General features: G+C 38.3%; 1 protein-coding gene and 19 non-coding genes across 20 annotated transcripts; 19 read left to right on the top strand and 1 right to left on the bottom strand.

Annotated features, from left to right (window-relative positions):
* Positions 1 to 5,094: 5,094 nt before the first annotated feature.
* LOC112262609 (prostaglandin E2 receptor EP4 subtype) lies at positions 5,095 to 10,183 on the bottom strand. Its single transcript, XM_024438248.2, has 2 exons — positions 9,084 to 10,183; positions 5,095 to 7,689 (listed from the first exon to the last, which is right to left on the bottom strand). The coding sequence occupies exons 1-2, from the start codon at positions 9,861 to 9,863 to the stop codon at positions 7,114 to 7,116; spliced, it is 1,356 nt and encodes a 451-aa protein (XP_024294016.1). The 5' UTR covers positions 9,864 to 10,183; the 3' UTR covers positions 5,095 to 7,113.
* A 1,880-nt stretch (positions 10,184 to 12,063) lies between these two features.
* On the top strand, positions 12,064 to 12,175 carry trnal-caa. The gene is made up of 2 exons: positions 12,064 to 12,101; positions 12,130 to 12,175. It is a non-coding gene; the product is annotated as a tRNA-Leu (tRNA).
* Positions 12,176 to 12,524: 349 nt separating this feature from the next.
* trnal-caa lies at positions 12,525 to 12,636 on the top strand. The gene is made up of 2 exons: positions 12,525 to 12,562; positions 12,591 to 12,636. It is a non-coding gene; the product is annotated as a tRNA-Leu (tRNA).
* A 349-nt stretch (positions 12,637 to 12,985) lies between these two features.
* Positions 12,986 to 13,097, top strand: trnal-caa. Its single transcript has 2 exons — positions 12,986 to 13,023; positions 13,052 to 13,097. It is a non-coding gene; the product is annotated as a tRNA-Leu (tRNA).
* A 350-nt stretch (positions 13,098 to 13,447) lies between these two features.
* Positions 13,448 to 13,559, top strand: trnal-caa. The gene is made up of 2 exons: positions 13,448 to 13,485; positions 13,514 to 13,559. It is a non-coding gene; the product is annotated as a tRNA-Leu (tRNA).
* Positions 13,560 to 13,909: 350 nt separating this feature from the next.
* Positions 13,910 to 14,021, top strand: trnal-caa. Its single transcript has 2 exons — positions 13,910 to 13,947; positions 13,976 to 14,021. It is a non-coding gene; the product is annotated as a tRNA-Leu (tRNA).
* Positions 14,022 to 14,370: 349 nt separating this feature from the next.
* On the top strand, positions 14,371 to 14,483 carry trnal-caa. The gene is made up of 2 exons: positions 14,371 to 14,408; positions 14,437 to 14,483. It is a non-coding gene; the product is annotated as a tRNA-Leu (tRNA).
* A 348-nt stretch (positions 14,484 to 14,831) lies between these two features.
* Positions 14,832 to 14,943, top strand: trnal-caa. Its single transcript has 2 exons — positions 14,832 to 14,869; positions 14,898 to 14,943. It is a non-coding gene; the product is annotated as a tRNA-Leu (tRNA).
* A 350-nt stretch (positions 14,944 to 15,293) lies between these two features.
* trnal-caa lies at positions 15,294 to 15,405 on the top strand. The gene is made up of 2 exons: positions 15,294 to 15,331; positions 15,360 to 15,405. It is a non-coding gene; the product is annotated as a tRNA-Leu (tRNA).
* A 350-nt stretch (positions 15,406 to 15,755) lies between these two features.
* Positions 15,756 to 15,867, top strand: trnal-caa. The gene is made up of 2 exons: positions 15,756 to 15,793; positions 15,822 to 15,867. It is a non-coding gene; the product is annotated as a tRNA-Leu (tRNA).
* A 350-nt stretch (positions 15,868 to 16,217) lies between these two features.
* On the top strand, positions 16,218 to 16,329 carry trnal-caa. Its single transcript has 2 exons — positions 16,218 to 16,255; positions 16,284 to 16,329. It is a non-coding gene; the product is annotated as a tRNA-Leu (tRNA).
* A 350-nt stretch (positions 16,330 to 16,679) lies between these two features.
* Positions 16,680 to 16,791, top strand: trnal-caa. The gene is made up of 2 exons: positions 16,680 to 16,717; positions 16,746 to 16,791. It is a non-coding gene; the product is annotated as a tRNA-Leu (tRNA).
* Positions 16,792 to 17,141: 350 nt separating this feature from the next.
* Positions 17,142 to 17,253, top strand: trnal-caa. Its single transcript has 2 exons — positions 17,142 to 17,179; positions 17,208 to 17,253. It is a non-coding gene; the product is annotated as a tRNA-Leu (tRNA).
* Positions 17,254 to 17,602: 349 nt separating this feature from the next.
* trnal-caa lies at positions 17,603 to 17,714 on the top strand. Its single transcript has 2 exons — positions 17,603 to 17,640; positions 17,669 to 17,714. It is a non-coding gene; the product is annotated as a tRNA-Leu (tRNA).
* A 350-nt stretch (positions 17,715 to 18,064) lies between these two features.
* Positions 18,065 to 18,176, top strand: trnal-caa. Its single transcript has 2 exons — positions 18,065 to 18,102; positions 18,131 to 18,176. It is a non-coding gene; the product is annotated as a tRNA-Leu (tRNA).
* A 349-nt stretch (positions 18,177 to 18,525) lies between these two features.
* Positions 18,526 to 18,637, top strand: trnal-caa. The gene is made up of 2 exons: positions 18,526 to 18,563; positions 18,592 to 18,637. It is a non-coding gene; the product is annotated as a tRNA-Leu (tRNA).
* Positions 18,638 to 18,987: 350 nt separating this feature from the next.
* trnal-caa lies at positions 18,988 to 19,099 on the top strand. Its single transcript has 2 exons — positions 18,988 to 19,025; positions 19,054 to 19,099. It is a non-coding gene; the product is annotated as a tRNA-Leu (tRNA).
* A 350-nt stretch (positions 19,100 to 19,449) lies between these two features.
* On the top strand, positions 19,450 to 19,561 carry trnal-caa. The gene is made up of 2 exons: positions 19,450 to 19,487; positions 19,516 to 19,561. It is a non-coding gene; the product is annotated as a tRNA-Leu (tRNA).
* Positions 19,562 to 19,910: 349 nt separating this feature from the next.
* On the top strand, positions 19,911 to 20,022 carry trnal-caa. Its single transcript has 2 exons — positions 19,911 to 19,948; positions 19,977 to 20,022. It is a non-coding gene; the product is annotated as a tRNA-Leu (tRNA).
* Positions 20,023 to 20,371: 349 nt separating this feature from the next.
* trnal-caa lies at positions 20,372 to 20,483 on the top strand. Its single transcript has 2 exons — positions 20,372 to 20,409; positions 20,438 to 20,483. It is a non-coding gene; the product is annotated as a tRNA-Leu (tRNA).
* The last annotated feature ends 177 nt before the right edge of the window (positions 20,484 to 20,660 follow it).

Genomic DNA, 20,660 nt, shown 5'->3' with positions numbered 1-20,660 from the left:
ATATTATGATAATACAATGAAAAACAGCCAAGCACATTGCTTATTCTATTCTTCTTACAAAAGTTATAATTCAGCTATTCTAAGTATAATGAAATATATATCCTTATCATAGCAGCATGACTTCACTGTTTGACGGAAGGGTCAGGTTTCCCTCATGAAGGAGGGTGGATGTAATCCGAGGCAACTGCAACAGTGGAGGAGATCTCAGTTCCTGTAAAACTCATTGTGACCACAATCCTGGAAGAGAAGGAGAGAGAGGACACTAATATGAGTCCTTTTAAAAGCTCCCTCTCCAGAAACCTTTTTGGCATGGCCCTCATTGGAGGACTTCAACCCACATCTGCAGTCCCTTAGATCTTGATGTATTTGCTAGGCCCAGCTCCCCGCTAACACACTTAGAGGCGACATCGGATACAGCGTGTGAGTACGCGTAGTTGTCATCTGTTCCAACCTCTGGTAAAGCACTTACCATTGGTGTTGATCAATGCCACTTACAATTTGAATCAAACAGTGGAAACGAGTGTGAGAAAGAAGGTTGGAGGGGTAAGGCATCACAGTTGACAGCTGACTTCAACCATAGACCGATATGGTCAGAGTTTATCCAAATTATGACATTTGATCAAATGATTAAATTCATTATTTCACAATAATACAGTACATTAGTGTTTGAAGCTTTACTGTACCAAGTTCTGAAATCGCTTGCAAAGAGTACATTAACACACACACACACACAATAGTTTGATTGTACAATAAGTCCCTGTTCCCATATATATAATAAGTCAGAAATGTTCTCTTTTGCTTATTGGTAAGTCACTGAGTTCATGTTAACTCGTAAAACATGTCAGGGTGTCTGAAAGCTGATGAACTTATGACCAGTTGTTTTGCTGTCTTCCAGGGTGAACATTTTACTAGATCCAGTTCCCCATGTTCACTGCTTACTATAAGGTTCCCACACTTCCCATTGGCTGTCAGACATTTATATCACTCATTCAATCACACACCTGAAGGGAGGGAAGCCATGTTAAACATTATTCCCCAACAAATACTGTTTCACATCAGTCTTCTGAGAACCCGCAATTAAAACAGACACACAGTTGGGAATCAGACTGCAGTCGGTGCTGGCTGGCCCTGGGCATGGCCAGAGTTTGGTATGATGGGACACTGGGCACTCTCATATAGAGAGACAGGACACCATGCTAAGATACAACATGGGCACTATATAAACATACAATATGGTCCAGACAACTTCCCAAGCACTTCCAAGAGTTCATATGAATTTTGACCAGGGTAAAGAAGCATCTCAGAGTATCTGGAAAGGCTCAGTGGTTAAATACATTGATAATGTTTGTAATGGGTGATTAATCATGTGGGGAAAATGGGGGAATTCTGCACCCTGGTTGCTAGGTAACGTCTGAAAATAATCATGATGAAAAATGAACGAAAACATACTCAAATTGGTCTCTTGTGAAAGTCTGAAATCGTCTCCAAAAATCACTGAGTGGAGACCGGAGTTGGCTGGTACACTAGCTTTTAGCTGGGAAATGCTTGTGTGTTTCCAGTATGTTAGTCACATGACTGTATTGCTGTACTTTTCTACAGGTCTAATATAGTCTTACTTACTCGTCTTTGCTCGCTGTGGTACATAAGTATGTATGCAATATATTTTCTTTGACATTTTGTCTTGAACTACATGCAAACAAACAAATAATGTATACTCTGTAAATATTACCACTGACAGTACTTCCCTAATTTTGGGACAGGGAAGTGGATGTCACTAATAATAAAGGTTTATCCATCTACTGACTGTAATATAATATTACCCATTGCTTTATTATGTGTACGCTGAAGAGGTCTGAAGCCTAAGCAGTTAAAAGGTCCGTTATCATGGATTTACAGTTGGGCGAAAAAGTATTGAGATAAACTTTTGTTATTGACCAAATACTTATTTTCCACCATAATTTGCAAATAAACTCATAAAAAATCCTACAATGTGATTTTCTGGATTTTTTTTTCAAATTTTGTCTGTCATAGTTGAAGTGTACCTATGATGAAAATTACAGGCCTCTCTCATCTTTTTAAATGCGAGAACTTGCACAATTGGTGGCTCACTAAATATTTTTTTGCCCCACTTTACATGAACTGAATCTGTTCCCCCTTTCAACTCCATTGACCTCGATAACAAGAGTGACACCAAATAATTCCTGGCTTTCATCAAAAGGTTTTTACCCTGTCCGTTTTCTTGGAACCTAAACAACAGATGTACATTTTTGGCCTCTTGGTTTCTTGGGGTAACAATGACGCAAGTGAAGGTGTTTAATGACACTTAATCTGAACACAATAATGGAAGACCATTTCAAACCAAATGACATTGAAGAGTAAGTGCCAAGTCAAATTTGTTTATTCTTACTGTTGGCCTCAATGTGTGTATTCGACTCGATGGGCACTTCTGCACATTCCCTCTGTTCCCTTGGGTGCATCTCTATTGCTGAATATGTTTTTCTTGTATGGAGGTAAATGCGCTCACATCTTGCTGAAGCGAGATCTTTAGCACATTGTTTTGTTTGAATCATATCTGATGGGCTTTACTTTCTGATTCTATGCAGGTCATCTTGTGCGCCTAAGACTTTCCTATTTGCATTGGTTAATGTTACACAACAATGAGGATCAACATGTAACATGTAATTAATAACTGGTTTCATGGGAACGGGCTGTGTTTAATACTGTTCTGAACCCCATGAATTAAGCCTGTATTCTGAGTCCAAACTATGTTTGTGTAGGGCTTAACAGAGTCAGAAGGTTGACTAATTCCTGAAGCTTTTTAGATCATCTTCTCCCTCCCTGGTCTGCTAACACTGTATGGCTTCGGCTACAGCACTGAGATGCAGTGCCTTAGACCCCTGGTCTGCTAACACTGTATGGCTTCGGCTACAGCACAGAGATGCAGTGCCTTAGACCCCTGGTCTGCTAACACTGTATGGCTTCGGCTACAGCACTGAGATGCAGTGCCTTAGACCCCTGGTCTGCTAACACTGTATGGCTTCGGCTACAGCACAGAGATGCAGTGCCTTAGACCCCTGGTCTGCTAACACTGTATGGCTTCGGCTACAGCACTGAATGAGTGCCTCAATTGGTGAAATACTAATTATTTACAGATTTTACATGCCTAAAATGAATGACACTGTTACAAACCATTACCACCTGTACCCTGAGAAAAAAGTGTTGTTTTTACAAGGTTTCAACCATTGCCTGGTCTTCGTCTTTACATTAGATTTCTCTTTTCTCCCCACTACCTGAGAAAGACAGCTTATGCACATTACTGCGGGTTTATCATCTCTACCATTCCATAGTTTCTGGTCTCTGTCATGTATAATGCTATAATAATCATGACGTAGTGGTCTACTGTCCTGTTCATCTGTAGCTGAGAGCAGATGTGCCCTGATGCTGAGCAGTCAGTGTCATAGCCCCCAGGAGACACAGGACAGAGAATTGATGTTGGCGTGCGTCCTGTTGACTTAAAGCAGCTTTATGTTTCCTTGTTACTGTAATGTGATGCACAGCACAGAACGGCAACATATGTGTAGTTACTGACATTATATGGCCATGTTACAGGAGAATGGACGGAAATGTAGACTGGACGGAAGTGTGGCCACTAGCTCAACCCAGACCCTGAAACCTGATAGCTTATGAACTTGCTCGCCAACTCTATGCCCATTTTTGTTCATTAAGAGTGTCCATGAGCATCTACTGGCTCTATCTTATGAAAGTGTAGTTTGTGGAAGAGGCATAAACACATTTGGTAAAAGTGTGTGTCACGTAAGGTTGCAATCAGACCTGGGTCAATATACAAGACAATTACTGCAGTGAACAAGCCCTATTGTCTCTTTGGAAGTACTCCATGCAACAGCGTGTTTTGATAAATGACAGCCTTTCACAGTTTATCTGCTCTCTCCACCACACATCACATGGCTGTTGTGGTTACTCGTGTTGAGGTTGGTTGCTCTCACACACTCTGTGTTGATATCCCATTCTCAGCATATTTGTCAAAGCATTGCTAGTTCAAGCTTAAAGGCCCAATGCAGTCATTTCTATATCAATACAAATCCTTCATGGGTAGTAATTAAGTACCTTACTGTAATAGATTTCAATTAGGGACAAAAATATATTTTTAGAAAAAAACTATTTCTCAAGCAAGAATTTTGCTGGGACTGTCTGGGAGTGGTCTGAGTCAAATCAAATGTTATTTGTCACATGCACCCGAATACAACAGGTGTATATCTTACCGTGAAATGCTTACTTACAAGCCCTTAACCAGCAAGAGTAGGGAGAGGAAAACTGAAGACTAGCTATTATTGGCAGAGAGGTTTGGAACTATCGTTCTTATTGGTCAATTAACCAATTTGCCGCATAGTGATGTCACCATGGAAAGTCTAAACTCCCGCCCATGCAAACCTGCTGATTAGAAGGTCGTGTGTAGATTGCATTTTCAACCAGCAACTATCTGTCACGCGCTGACCTTAGATATCTCTGTTTTCTACATATTTTGGTTAGGTCAGGGTGTTACTAGGGTGGGTACTCTAGGTTTTTTGTATGTCTAGGGGTTTTGTATGTCTATGTTGGCCTGATAATCAGAGACAGCTGTTTATCGTTATCTCTGATTGGGGATCATATTTAGGCAGACCTTTTTCCCACTTTCTGGTGTGGGATCTTGTCTATGTTAAGTTGCCTGTCAGAACTGGTTGTGTAGCTTCACGTTTCGTTTGTTCGTTTGTTTTGTTGTTTTTGTTCGGTGTTCATTCATTAAAAGTAATAATGTATGTCTACCACGCTGCACCTTGGTCTCATCCTTACGACGAACGTGACACTATCAGTAAATAACACTGATTTAAAAAATCACACCTTTTTACAGTGTTAATTTTATCAGGTGATAAATGATATAAGGAAAAACTCAATGTTGATTGCACTGGACCTTGAATCATGTTAAATAGGAGCCATAGACGCTTGTTGTTTTATGAAAGATTCTGCCTCATTCAAGTTATGGGAAGTCTGCCTTCTGCTCATCACAATATTTTGTGTGTGTGTGTGTGTGTGTGTGTGTGTGTGTGTGTGTGTGTGTGTGTGTGTGTGTGTGTGTGTGTGTGTGTGTGTGTGTGTGCAGTTACTAAGTAGTAGTTCTGGGATTCTTTTTGCGTGTTTGAACTTGAATTCATCGTTAACAGCCTTGGACCCAAGTTCATTAGGGTTTGTTTAGCCAATTATACTTGTGTAAACTTGGAAAGCAGTGGCCTGTACCTTTCAGTAGCATCTGTGTGCTAACAGGGTCACAATATGACCTCTAAACTCTGTCAGGAATCTGAGTCTGAGAACCTTCCTGCTTACATAAATGATTTCCGCTTGTTCTTAGATGACATGTAGTTTAATGACACACATACACACTGCATGACACTGACTATTGTGCGTGATGTTTTGCACATCCACACGTTCAGTCTCATAGGTGGTCCAAAGGAAATGGAGTCATGCACAAATCCTTGAAGACAATAGATGGGTCTCAATTACTGTTAATCAATTGAATTCATTTTTAGAATGTATTGCTTAAATTAATATTTTATAGGGTGGATAAAATAAAAGCATATTGGATTTAAAATGAAAAACATCTGTCATTTTAGGGGGTTTACAGATATGGCAGAACATAATATTTAAAAATTGATAAGGACCTTTCATATTATGCTATTGTAACATTTCATGGTGGGATTGAATTACTTGAAACTTCTCATAGAGAAGAAATTACATCAACCTGATCTCAGGTAGCTGGCTAATGTTAACTAGCTGGCTAATGTTAGCTCGGCTAGGGGTTAAGCTTATGAGTTAGGTTAAAATTAGGGTTAGGGGAAAGGTTAGCTAACATACTAAGTAGGTGCAAAGTTGCTAATTAACTAAAATGCTAAAGTTGTCCGTGATGAGATTCGCACGCGCAACCTTTGGGTTGCTAGACGTTCGCGCTAGACGTTTGCTTTATACGCAGACTAACCGCCCTCCTTTCATTTTTCCTTAAGTAACCTTCTGTCTTATGTAATCATACCAAACATAACATGTCATACTAATCTGGCGTCCCAGGTTTATGTATACTAGTATATGAGACCAGGCTGATTGCGTAAGTCACTAAATAATGACAATGACAATACTTAGGTGAATTACTGATAATCTGATAAACGTTCAGAAACTGGTACCAGAGTAATAGAAATACATATACAGAGTTTGGCAAACTACCCTGCATGTTGGCACAACTCATTTCACTCACCTGAAAGACAACACATGGATAATGTTATTACACACAATACTGCACTATACATTAACTCTCTAAATCTATTATGTGATGCAAAACAGTCAAGTGAAGTGCATCTCTGAACAGCAAACCTTCTACAGACATATTGTTTTGTGAGAACTGACTTTTCCTTGGTGTTATCATGGCAGTTTGGCACGTAATGACAGGCCCTATACTACATTCATTTCAATGAATCCTAATAACTATTCTGTACATCTCAATCATTGTAGCTTAAATACTCTAAATACTAACTCACAGTTTGTACAATGATTGAAAGAAGCTAGTGTTAAACTGTTTAGCTACAGTGTACAGCCAATGTCCCTTTAGGCCATGGAGAAGCTGCTCTGCTCTTACTGCCTTGCTCTCTGACCTGTGCGAGAAGACAGGAAAAACAAACAAACATTGATGTTTCTGGTCGAGGTAGCTTGACATCAAAGTGGAGCAGACATCCTCTCTCTCTCTCACAGTTGTCTCTCTCTTGTTTGTCCTTCCTCCTGTCAGGCTTACCAAAAGCTTTTCAACATTGTTTAAATGTGCCATTCCTCGTCTTTAGAGGATGTCAAATGAGTCATCCTGGGAGCCAATCTATTTCTGTTGGCACTAACACTTCCGCTAACCGAATAAGTCCCATAGGAGAGCAGAAGCTGTCTGAAAAGCCATCTTGGGCAGTCTGAAGGCAGTGTTGTCAATGTATGTGTGGACATCCCTCTGACTCACAGAAACTTCACAATAATATGAGGAGTCTTAGAGAAGCTGTTGAAGTAACCGTTCATGGGATTCCAAATACACAAGATCTATATACATTTCTCCTGTACCGTCTCATTACTTAGCAACACATGAAGAGCCTGTTCTTTCACACATGACTGAGTAGTCTGTCCTCCCACACCAGAGGGGTCCCTGGTTAGCTTTGTCACCTCTCTCCTCCCATCCTCTGTACTTCTCTGTTCGGACAAATAAGAACTTTGGGGGTCTTGGACAGAGGAATTGCGGAGCCCAACCTGCTCTCCTGTGTGATGACAGCTTCCATCAGGAAGGTAGAGGACGACCTGAGAGGTGCTGGACACCTCCTTCAGCTCACGGGACACCAATGACGGGAACTCTTGTGAAGAGATGATGGAGTGGAGCTGGTGTTCATCAATGCAGTGGCAGTTCTGTGCTCCCTGTCTCTGCTGTCTCTGTGCTCCTATCTTACAGAACAGACACTTGATCTGCTCAATGAGCTTGAGGAGCACGGCCTTGCGGAGGAGGATGTAGATCCAGGGGTCCAGGATGGGGTTGAATGAGGCGAAGCGGATTGCCCGTAGATCTGGGTTCTTCTCCAGTCTCAGCTCCACCGGAGTCTTATAAATCTGGTTCAGAAACACTTGCACCTGCAAAGGAGAGGGAATAAATGGGATTTTGTTTTGCCCTGCTGAATTTAATTGACATTGATGCTTATGTTTTTATACAGCTTTTTGACACCTACATCTGCAAGAGAAATTTAATTTAATCTGATTGAATTCTGCCCAAGGGGAACACCAGGTGTGGCACTCAGTAAAAACATACACAACTAACACACACACCACACATAACTAATGATGCTTATTTGTGTGGTGTGCATGTGTGTGTGTGACCGTGTGTGATATTTTACTTTTTAGTCATTTAGAAGACACTCAACCAAAGCGACTTACAATTAGTGCATTCATCGTCAGATAGCTAGGTGAGACAACAACACATCACATATCAAGTACATTTTCCCTCAACAAAGAATTTATCAGCTAAGTCAGTGCTAGTACACAAAGCAGAATAAAATGAGTGTACAAAACATTAGGAACACCAGATCTTTCCATGACAGACTGACCAGATGAATCCAGGTGAAAGGATTCATGATGCCTTATTGATGTCACTTCAATCAGTGTAGATTTGTATTTGAATGTATTATGGATCCCCAGTAGCTGCTGCCTTCTTGGGGCTCAGCTAAATTAAGGCAGTTATACAATTTGTTAGATGAAGAGGAGGAGATGTTGACTTCAAGGATTTTTACGAATTGAGACATGGATTGTGTATGTGTGTCATTCAGAGGGTGAAGGGGCAAGACACAAGATTTAAATGCCTTTGAACGGGTATGGTAGTAGGTGCCAGGTGCACTGGTCTGTGTAAAGAACTGCAATGCTGCTGGTTTTTTCATGCTCAACAGTTTCCCGTGTGTATCAAGAATGGTCCACAAACCAAAGGACATTCAGCCAACTTGACACAACTGTGGGAAGCATTGAAGTCAACATGGGCCAGCATCCCTGTGGAATGCTTTCGACACCTTGTAGAGTTCATGCCTGGACGAATTGAGGCTGTTCTAAGGACAAAAGTGGCGAGTGCAATTCAATATTAGGAATGTGTCCTTAATGTTTTGTACACTCAGTGTACACAGAGTGTACGAACATTAGGAACACCTTCCTAATATTGAGTTGCACACCCTTTGTCATCAGAACAGCCTCAATTCGTCCAGGCATTAACTCTACAAGGTGTCGAAAGCATTCCACAGGGATACTGGCCCAGTCTATGTCATGGAAAGATCAGGTGTTCCTATTGTTTTGTACACTCAGAACACGTATTACACTACTATGTACATAAACTATGAGAAAACAACGGACTCTAACTTACATTCACAATGTGCGTAAAATATCAACTCGTGCGTACATTTCAATCGTGCGCACAAAGTTTTAAAATGGCCTTTCTGCGAATAGGAAAAATAAATAAAATGGTTCACAAAGTGAGAAGAGAAACTTACAACAAGTGGAATGGAGCATATAAGCACCACCGCTGAGGTACAAATGAGTACAATCACCATCTGGATCTCTGCGCCGGCCAGATGCCCGAAGCTGCGTCTCCTTCTCGGGTCTGTGTTTCGTCCGGGGTCTGCCCACAATGACATCTTCCGGACAAACCGCCGGTGCATTCGAATCAGAGCACCGCATACCAGAACGTTACAGATAACTGTGGCTAGAATTAGAATCGAACTGAACCCCGCGTACATATATGAAAAGGCGGCATCGGTCCTCACGTTGCTCCGCCACTCTATGAAGCACCAGGTTTGTGGGTACTGCTTTTTGACTTGTCCCAGACCCATGCTGGGTAGAGCGCAGAAAAGCACGTTGGAGATGTAAATAGCCAGAAGCGTCATGCCCGCCAGTCTCTGATCCACATAGTCGTTGTAGAAATACGCGTGGTTTATCGCCAAGTATCTCTCCACGGACATAGCGCATATAATGCTGAGCCCCGCTAGAGAGAAGAAAAGCATGATGAATCCAAAATACTGGCACAGTGGTTCCCCGCCTGGCCACGAGCCTTTCACATAGGTTGCGATGGTGACGGGACTGGCTAGGAGTGTCCCCAAAAGGTCTGTAACCGCCAGACCGCATACCAGCGTGTAGAACGTGGTCTCCTTCTGTTCTTTCCTGGATTTGCAGAGTACCACGATGGCAATGACATTTCCCACCACACCGAAAATAAACATGATGGACGGTATAGTCGGGATCATGATCCTCCCGGTCACAGTGTTGTTACTCATTTTAAACAAATATTTAGTTACATTATAGGCTGTCGTTAATATTTCCCAATAAGAAATACAGTAGATGCATTAGGCATGGTATCTACAAAAATGAAGCGTATCAAACATGATTGAAATCTTCATCCTGAATGTGAGCTGAATCAACATATTCACAACAGAAGTTAGAACGCCTTTAAAACTGTTGTTTCGGAGTTCAGTTGATTTTGTCCAAGTATCTGTTAGCCGTCGACGTCATTGTCTTATCCCCTGTCCATTGACGTTTACAAATGACTGATCCATGTTTAAAATTCATGCTCACTCGTCTGCCTGTGTAATCTACAGTTCACTGATATGATTGAGTCTGTGTGCTTTTTAAATTGCCCTCTGCATGAGCACTGCCCCGCCCCCTGCTCCAAGCCTCCAGCTGTCAATACCTCTTAGATGTAGTTTGCTGCTTAAACGCACAAAGGTTTAGAGTTCCTCACTTTCCATGATTAGGCTATGCCCACAGAACTTCCTGGATGTTCTCTGCATATCTGAGATTTCTATCATTTTAAAAATATAATATTTCAGTACAGCACATCAGTAACATTATTGCAGCAGAAACAGAAATAACACGCTATGTAAGCAAAAGTCAGTGGAGGGAAGGCCCGTTACAGTAGGTAGCTAGGTATAATTTATATTATTGTGTGGTTTCAACATAATAGGTCTATCAACGGCTTCCTAAAACAGAATCGGTCAGAGGCTCAGCAGGATGGACTGACCCTGCTTTCTCTGACACTGTTTGAGGTTCATCCTGGGAGCTCATGTTTTCTCTGCACACAGATAGGGTGTTTGCTGAAACATAGTTGTTTGCGTGTAAGTATGTGTGTGTGTGTGGGGGGGGCGACGACACAGTGTGGGCCTAGTTTTTCTTCTGGGCCATTTACTTTATATTTGTATTCTTATCTTTTATTATTTCTTACTGTTGGTTCATTGTCGAGAAGGAGCCTGCAATTATGTATTTCATTGGATGGTGTATATCACGTGTATCACTTACAAAGGACTAATACATTTAAAATATATACATTTTTAACTTTATATATATATATATATATATGAACCCTCGCCTCCATTGGGAGACAAGAATACCCCTCAAATCAGTAAGGCTATGCACCTTGAGTCTGGTGCCTTAGACCACTCGGCCATCCTGACAATTATAAATCCTTAAAATTCATATTTTTTCACAATTCTGTAACATAACGTCTGATATGTCTGATGGAAACATGTCGATTATAAGATACAAAGAAAAAGCAACAAAAAATGTTAAAGATATAGTAAAAAACATTTTTTATGGAATTTGAGTAACTTTTTGAATTCTAAACTAGGCATATGATGACATGTATCGAACGATTATTCGCATTTCATGTGTTGTCTGTTCTCAAACTATGACATCTATCAAACGATTAATCACTGTTCATGTGTTTTCCTTTCACCATTTGGAGAATTTTTCGGAATTGACAAAGAGCTACTCTTTTTAAGGCAAAAGTTGTGTCAGAAGAGGGATTTGAACCCTCGCCTCCAATCGGAGACCAGAAAACCCCAGTAACTAGGAAGGACTCTCACCTTGATCTGGCGCCATTAGCTTTTAATTATTTTAAAATTCATATTTTTTTCTTTGTATCTTATGATCTACATGTTTCCATCAGACATATCAGACGTTATGTTACTAAGAATATGTAAAAAAATATGAATTTTAAGGATTTATAATTGTCAGGATGGCCTAAAGTGGTCTAAGGCGCCAGACTCAAGGTGAGAGTCCTTCCTAGTTACTGGGGTTTTCTGGTCTCCGTTTTCCTTTCACCGAAGGGTTCAAATCCCTCTTCTGACACAACTTTTGCCTTTGAAAAAGAGTAGCTCTTTGTCAATTCCGAAAAATTCTCCAAATGGTGAAAGGAAAACACATGAACAGTGATTAATCGTTTGATAGATGTCATAGTTTGAGAACAGACAACACATGAAACGCGAATAATCGTTCGATACATGTCATCATATGCCTAGTTTAGAATTCAAAAAGTTACTCAAATTCCATAAAAAAATGTTTTTTACTATATCTTTCATTAGCTTTTAACATTTTTTGTTTGCTTTTTCTTTGTATCTTATGATCTACATGTTTCCATCAGACATATCAGACGTTATGTTACAGAATTGTGAAAAATATGAATTTTAAGGATTTATAATTGTCAGGATGGCCGAGTGGTCTAAGGCGCCAGACTCAAGGTGAGAGTCCTTCCTAGTTACTGGGGTTTTCTGGTCTCCGATTGGAGGCGAGGGTTCAAATCCCTCTTCTGACACAACTTTTGCCTTAAAAAGAGTAGCTCTTTGTCAATTCCGAAAAATTCTCCAAATGGTGAAAGGAAAACACATGAACAGTGATTAATCGTTTGATAGATGTCATAGTTTGAGAACAGACAACACATGAAACGCGAATAATCGTTCGATACATGTCATCATATGCCTAGTTTAGAATTCAAAAAGTTACTCAAATTCCATAAAAAAATGTTTTTTACTATATCTTTCATTAGCTTTTAACATTTTTTGTTTCTTTTTCTTTGTATCTTATGATCTACATGTTTCCATCAGACATATCAGACGTTATGTTACAGAATTGTGAAAAAATATGAATTTTAAGGATTTATAATTGTCAGGATGGCCGAGTGGTCTAAGGCGCCAGACTCAAGGTGAGAGTCCTTCCTAGTTACTGGGGTTTTCTGGTCTCCGATTGGAGGCGAGGGTTCAAATCCCTCTTCTGACACAACTTTTGCCTTAAAAAAGAGTAGCTCTTTGTCAATTCCGAAAAATTCTCCAAATGGTGAAAGGAAAACACATGAACAGTGATTAATCGTTTGATAGATGTCATAGTTTGAGAACAGACAACACATGAAATGCGAATAATCGTTCGATACATGTCATCATATGCCTAGTTTAGAATTCAAAAAGTTACTCAAATTCCATAAAAAAATGTTTTTTACTATATCTTTCATTAGCTTTTAACATTTTTTGTTGCTTTTTCTTTGTATCTTATGATCTACATGTTTCCATCAGACATATCAGACGTTATGTTACAGAATCGCTAAAAATATGAATTTTAAGGACTTATAATTGTCAGGATGGCCGAGTGGTCTAAGGCGCCAGACTCAAGGTGAGAGTCCTTCCTAGTTACTGGGGTATTCTGGTCTCCGATTGGAGGCGAGGGTTCAAATCCCTCTTCTGACACAACTTTTGCCTTAAAAAAGAGTAGCTCTTTGTCAATTCCGAAAAATTCTCCAAATGGTGAAAGGAAAACACATGAACAGTGATTAATCGTTTGATAGATGTCATAGTTTGAGAACAGACAACACATGAAACGCGAATAATCGTTCGATACATGTCATCATATGCCTAGTTTAGAATTCAAAAAGTTACTCAAATTCCATAAAAAAATGTTTTTTACTATATCTTTCATTAGCTTTTAACATTTTTTGTTGCTTTTTCTTTGTATCTTATGATCTACATGTTTCCATCAGACATATCAGACGTTATGTTACAGAATTGTGAAAAAATATGAATTTTAAGGATTTATAATTGTCAGGATGGCCGAGTGGTCTAAGGCGCCAGACTCAAGGTGAGAGTCCTTCCTAGTTACTGGGGTTTTCTGGTCTCCGATTGGAGGCGAGGGTTCAAATCCCTCTTCTGACACAACTTTTGCCTTAAAAAAGAGTAGCTCTTTGTCAATTCCGAAAAATTCTCCAAATGGTGAAAGGAAAACACATGAACAGTGATTAATCGTTTGATAGATGTCATAGTTTGAGAACAGACAACACATGAAATGCGAATAATCGTTCGATACATGTAATCATATGCCTAGTTTAGAATTCAAAAAGTTACTCAAATTCCATAAAAAAATGTTTTTTACTATATCTTTCATTAGCTTTTAACATTTTTTGTTGCTTTTTCTTTGTATCTTATGATCTACATGTTTCCATCAGACATGTCAGACGTTATGTTACAGAATTGTGAAAAAATATGAATTTTAAGGATTTATAATTGTCAGGATGGCCGAGTGGTCTAAGGCGCCAGACTCAAGGTGATAGTCCTTCCTAGTTACTGGGGTTTTCTGGTCTCCGATTGGAGGCGAGGGTTCAAATCCCTCTTCTGACACAACTTTTGCCTTAAAAAGAGTAGCTCTTTGTCAATTCCGAAAAATTCTCCAAATGGTGAAAGGAAAACACATGAACAGTGATTAATCGTTTGATAGATGTCATAGTTTGAGAACAGACAACACATGAAACGCGAATAATCGTTCGATACATGTCATCATATGCCTAGTTTAGAATTCAAAAAGTTACTCAAATTCCATAAAAAAATGTTTTTTACTATATCTTTCATTAGCTTTTAACATGTTTTGTTTATTTTTCTTTGTATCTTAAGATCTGCATGTTTCCATCAGACATATCAGACATTATGTTACAAAATCGTGAAAAAATATGAATTTTAAGGATTTATAATTGTCAGGATGGCCGAGTGGTCTAAGGCGCCAGACTCAAGGTGAGAGTCCTTCCTAGTTACTGGGGTTTTCTGGTCTCCGATTGGAGGCGAAGGGTTCAAATCCCTCTTCTGACAAACCTTTTGCCTTAAAAAGTAGCTCTTTGTCAATACCGAAAAATTCTCCAAATGGTGAAAGGAAAACACATGAACAGTGATTAATCGTTTGATAGATGTCATAGTTTGAGAACAGACAACACATGAAATGTGAATAATCGTTCGATACTTGTCATCATATGCCTAGTTTAGAATTCAAAAAGTTACTCAAATTCCATAAAAAAATGTTTTTTACTATATCTTTCATTAGCTTTTAAGATTTTTTGTTTGCTTTTTCTTTGTATCTTATGATCTACATGTTTCCATCAGACATATCAGACGTTATGTTACAGAATTGTGAAAAAATATGAATTTTAAGGATTTATAATTGTCAGGATGGCCGAGTGGTCTAAGGCGCCAGACTCAAGGTGAGAGTCCTTCCTAGTTACTGGGGTTTTCTGGTCTCCGATTGGAGGCGAGGGTTCAAATCCCTCTTCTGACACAACTTTTGCCTTAAAAAAGAGTAGCTCTTTGTCAATTCCGAAAAATTCTCCAAATGGTGAAAGGAAAACACATGAACAGTGATTAATCGTTTGATAGATGTCATAGTTTGAGAACAGGCAACACATGAAATGTGAATAATCGTTCGATACTTGTCATCATATGCCTAGTTTAGAATTCAAAAAGTTACTCAAATTCCATAAAAAAATGTTTTTTACTATATCTTTCATTAGCTTTTAAGATTTTTTGTTTCTTTTTCTTTGTATCTTATGATCTACATGTTTCCATCAGACATATCAGACGTTATGTTACAGAATTGTGAAAAAATATGAATTTTAAGGATTTATAATTGTCAGGATGGCCGAGTGGTCTAAGGCGCCAGACTCAAGGTGAGAGTCCTTCCTAGTTACTGGGGTTTTCTGGTCTCCAATTGTAGGCGAGGTTTCAAATCCCTCTTCTGACACAACTTTTGCCTTAAAAAAGAGTAGCTCTTTGTCAATTCCGAAAAATTCTCCAAATGGTGAAAGGAAAACACATGAACAGTGATTAATCGTTTGATAGATGTCATAGTTTGAGAACAGACAACACATGAAACGCGAATCATCGTTCGATACATGTCATCATATGCCTAGTTTAGAATTCAAAAAGTTACTCAAATTCCATAAAAAAATGTTTTTTACTATATCTTTCATTAGCTTTTAAGATTTTTTGTTTCTTTTTCTTTGTATCTTATGATCTACATGTTTCCATCAGACATATCAGACGTTATGTTACAGAATTGTGAAAAAATATGAATTTTAAGGATTTATAATTGTCAGGATGGCCGAGTGGTCTAAGGCGCCAGACTCAAGGTGAGAGTCCTTCCTAGTTACTGGGGTTTTCTGGTCTCCGATTGGAGGCGAGGGTTCAAATCCCTCTTCTGACACAACTTTTGCCTTAAAAAAGAGTAGCTCTTTGTCAATTCCGAAAAATTCTCCAAATGGTGAAAGGAAAACACATGAACAGTGATTAATCGTTTGATAGATGTCATAGTTTGAGAACAGACAACACATGAAATGCGAATAATCGTTCGATACATGTCATCATATGCCTAGTTTAGAATTCAAAAAGTTACTCAAATTCCATAAAAAAATGTTTTTTAATATATCTTTCATTAGCTTTTAAGATTTTTTGTTTATTTTTCTTTGTATCTTATGATCTACATGTTTCCATCAGACATATCAGACGTTATGTTACAGAATTGTGAAAAAATATGAATTTTAAGGATTTATAATTGTCAGGATGGCCGAGTGGTCTAAGGCGCCAGACTCAAGGTGAGAGTCCTTCCTAGTTACTGGGGTTTTCTGGTCTCCGATTGGAGGCGAGGGTTCAAATCCCTCTTCTGACACAACTTTTGCCTTAAAAAAGAGTAGCTCTTTGTCAATTCCGAAAAATTCTCCAAATGGTGAAAGGAAAACACATGAACAGTGATTAATCGTTTGATAGATGTCATAGTTTGAGAACAGACAACACATGAAACGCGAATAATCGTTCGATACATGTCATCATATGCCTAGTTTAGAATTCAAAAAGTTACTCAAATTCCATAAAAAAATGTTTTTTACTATATCTTTCATTAGCTTTTAACATTTTTTGTTGCTTTTTCTTTGTATCTTATGATCTACATGTTTCCATCAGACATATCAGACGTTATGTTACAGAATTGTGAAAAAATATGAATTTTAAGGATTTATAATTGTCAGGATGGCCGAGTGGTCTAAGGCGCCAGACTCAAGGTGAGAGTCCTTCCTAGTTACTGGGGTTTTCTGGTCTCCGATTGGAGGCGAGGGTTCAAATCCCTCTTCTGACACAACTTTTGCCTTAAAAAAGAGTAGCTCTTTGTCAATTCCGAAAAATTCTCCAAATGGTGAAAGGAAAACACATGAACAGTGATTAATCGTTTGATAGATGTCATAGTTTGAGAACAGACAACACATGAAATGCGAATAATCGTTCGATACATGTCATCATATGCCTAGTTTAGAATTCAAAAAGTTACTCAAATTCCATAAAAAAATGTTTTTTACTATATCTTTCATTAGCTTTTAAGATTTTTTGTTGCTTTTTCTTTGTATCTTATGATCTACATGTTTCCATCAGACATATCAGACGTTATGTTACAGAATTGTGAAAAAATATGAATTTTAAGGATTTATAATTGTCAGGATGGCCGAGTGGTCTAAGGCGCCAGACTCAAGGTGAGAGTCCTTCCTAGTTACTGGGGTTTTCTGGTCTCCGATTGGAGGCGAGGGTTCAAATCCCTCTTCTGACACAACTTTTGCCTTAAAAAGAGTAGCTCTTTGTCAATTCCGAAAAATTCTCCAAATGGTGAAAGGAAAACACATGAACAGTGATTAATCGTTTGATAGATGTCATAGTTTGAGAACAGACAACACATGAAACGCGAATAATCGTTCGATACATGTCATCATATGCCTAGTTTAGAATTCAAAAAGTTACTCAAATTCCATAAAAAAATGTTTTTTACTATATCTTTCATTAGCTTTTAAGATTTTTTGTTGCTTTTTCTTTGTATCTTATGATCTACATGTTTCCATCAGACATATCAGACGTTATGTTACAGAATTGTGAAAAAATATGAATTTTAAGGATTTATAATTGTCAGGATGGCCGAGTGGTCTAAGGCGCCAGACTCAAGGTGAGAGTCCTTCCTAGTTACTGGGGTTTTCTGGTCTCCGATTGGAGGCGAGGGTTCAAATCCCTCTTCTGACACAACTTTTGCCTTAAAAAAGAGTAGCTCTTTGTCAATTCCGAAAAATTCTCCAAATGGTGAAAGGAAAACACATGAACAGTGATTAATCGTTTGATAGATGTCATAGTTTGAGAACAGACAACACATGAAATGCGAATAATCGTTCGATACATGTCATCATATGCCTAGTTTAGAATTCAAAAAGTTACTCAAATTCCATAAAAAAATGTTTTTTACTATATCTTTCATTAGCTTTTAAGATTTTTTGTTGCTTTTTCTTTGTATCTTATGATCTACATGTTTCCATCAGACATATCAGACGTTATGTTACAGAATTGTGAAAAAATATGAATTTTAAGGATTTATAATTGTCAGGATGGCCGAGTGGTCTAAGGCGCCAGACTCAAGGTGAGAGTCCTTCCTAGTTACTGGGGTTTTCTGGTCTCCGATTGGAGGCGAGGGTTCAAATCCCTCTTCTGACACAACTTTTGCCTTAAAAAGAGTAGCTCTTTGTCAATTCCGAAAAATTCTCCAAATGGTGAAAGGAAAACACATGAACAGTGATTAATCGTTTGATAGATGTCATAGTTTGAGAACAGACAACACATGAAACGCGAATAATCGTTCGATACATGTCATCATATGCCTAGTTTAGAATTCAAAAAGTTACTCAAATTCCATAAAAAAATGTTTTTTACTATATCTTTCATTAGCTTTTAAGATTTTTTGTTTCTTTTTCTTTGTATCTTATGATCTACATGTTTCCATCAGACATATCAGACGTTATGTTACAGAATTGTGAAAAAATATGAATTTTAAGGATTTATAATTGTCAGGATGGCCGAGTGGTCTAAGGCGCCAGACTCAAGGTGAGAGTCCTTCCTAGTTACTGGGGTTTTCTGGTCTCCGATTGGAGGCGAGGGTTCAAATCCCTCTTCTGACACAACTTTTGCCTTAAAAAAGAGTAGCTCTTTGTCAATTCCGAAAAATTCTCCAAATGGTGAAAGGAAAACACATGAACAGTGATTAATCGTTTGATAGATGTCATAGTTTGAGAACAGACAACACATGAAACGCGAATAATCGTTCGATACATGTCATCATATGCCTAGTTTAGAATTCAAAAAGTTACTCAAATTCCATAAAAAAATGTTTTTTACTATATCTTTCATTAGCTTTTAACATTTTTTGTTGCTTTTTCTTTGTATCTTATGATCTACATGTTTCCATCAGACATATCAGACGTTATGTTACAGAATTGTGAAAAAATATGAATTTTAAGGATTTATAATTGTCAGGATGGCCGAGTGGTCTAAGGCGCCAGACTCAAGGTGAGAGTCCTTCCTAGTTACTGGGGTTTTCTGGTCTCCGATTGGAGGCGAGGGTTCAAATCCCTCTTCTGACACAACTTTTGCCTTAAAAAAGAGTAGCTCTTTGTCAATTCCGAAAAATTCTCCAAATGGTGAAAGGAAAACACATGAACAGTGATTAATCGTTTGATAGATGTCATAGTTTGAGAACAGACAACACATGAAATGCGAATAATCGTTCGATACATGTCATCATATGCCTAGTTTAGAATTCAAAAAGTTACTCAAATTCCATAAAAAAATGTTTTTTACTATATCTTTCATTAGCTTTTAAGATTTTTTGTTGCTTTTTCTTTGTATCTTATGATCTACATGTTTCCATCAGACATATCAGACGTTATGTTACAGAATTGTGAAAAAATATGAATTTTAAGGATTTATAATTGTCAGGATGGCCGAGTGGTCTAAGGCGCCAGACTCAAGGTGAGAGTCCTTCCTAGTTACTGGGGTTTTCTGGTCTCCGATTGGAGGCGAGGGTTCAAATCCCTCTTCTGACACAACTTTTGCCTTAAAAAGAGTAGCTCTTTGTCAATTCCGAAAAATTCTCCAAATGGTGAAAGGAAAACACATGAACAGTGATTAATCGTTTGATAGATGTCATAGTTTGAGAACAGACAACACATGAAATGCGAATAATCGTTCGATACATGTCATCATATGCCTAGTTTAGAATTCAAAAAGTTACTCAAATTCCATAAAAAAATGTTTTTTACTATATCTTTCATTAGCTTTTAAGATTTTTTGTTGCTTTTTCTTTGTATCTTATGATCTACATGTTTCCATCAGACATATCAGACGTTATGTTACAGAATTGTGAAAAAATATGAATTTTAAGGATTTATAATTGTCAGGATGGCCGAGTGGTCTAAGGCGCCAGACTCAAGGTGAGAGTCCTTCCTAGTTACTGGGGTTTTCTGGTCTCCGATTGGAGGCGAGGGTTCAAATCCCTCTTCTGACACAACTTTTGCCTTAAAAAGAGTAGCTCTTTGTCAATTCCGAAAAATTCTCCAAATGGTGAAAGGAAAACACATGAACAGTGATTAATCGTTTGATAGATGTCATAGTTTGAGAACAGACAACACATGAAACGCGAATAATCGTTCGATACATGTCATCATATGCCTAGTTTAGAATTCAAAAAGTTACTCAAATTCCATAAAAAAATGTTTTTTACTATATCTTTCATTAGCTTTTAAGATTTTTTGTTTCTTTTTCTTTGTATCTTATGATCTACATGTTTCCATCAGACATATCAGACGTTATGTTACAGAATTGTGAAAAAATATGAATTTTAAGGATTTATAATTGTCAGGATGGCCGAGTGGTCTAAGGCGCCAGACTCAAGGTGAGAGTCCTTCCTAGTTACTGGGGTTTTCTGGTCTCCGATTGGAGGCGAGGGTTCAAATCCCTCTTCTGACACAACTTTTGCCTTAAAAAAGAGTAGCTCTTTGTCAATTCCGAAAAATTCTCCAAATGGTGAAAGGAAAACACATGAACAGTGATTAATCGTTTGATAGATGTCATAGTTTGAGAACAGACAACACATGAAACGCGAATAATCGTTCGATACATGTCATCATATGCCTAGTTTAGAAT

Source organism: Oncorhynchus tshawytscha, linkage group LG12 (assembly GCF_018296145.1).
Source record: "Oncorhynchus tshawytscha isolate Ot180627B linkage group LG12, Otsh_v2.0, whole genome shotgun sequence".
Taxonomy (NCBI): domain Eukaryota; kingdom Metazoa; phylum Chordata; class Actinopteri; order Salmoniformes; family Salmonidae; genus Oncorhynchus; species Oncorhynchus tshawytscha.
This window is presented reverse-complemented; position numbering and strand designations above follow the sequence as displayed.

Coding starts and splice junctions, on each gene's coding strand:
- LOC112262609 (XM_024438248.2), bottom strand. CDS start 9,863: ATGAGTAACAACACTGTGACCGGGAGGATCATGATCCCGACTATACCG. Junction 7,690..9,083: donor TATGCTCCATTCCACTTGTT/GTAAGTTTCTCT, acceptor TCTCCTTTGCAG/GTGCAAGTGTTTCTGAACCA.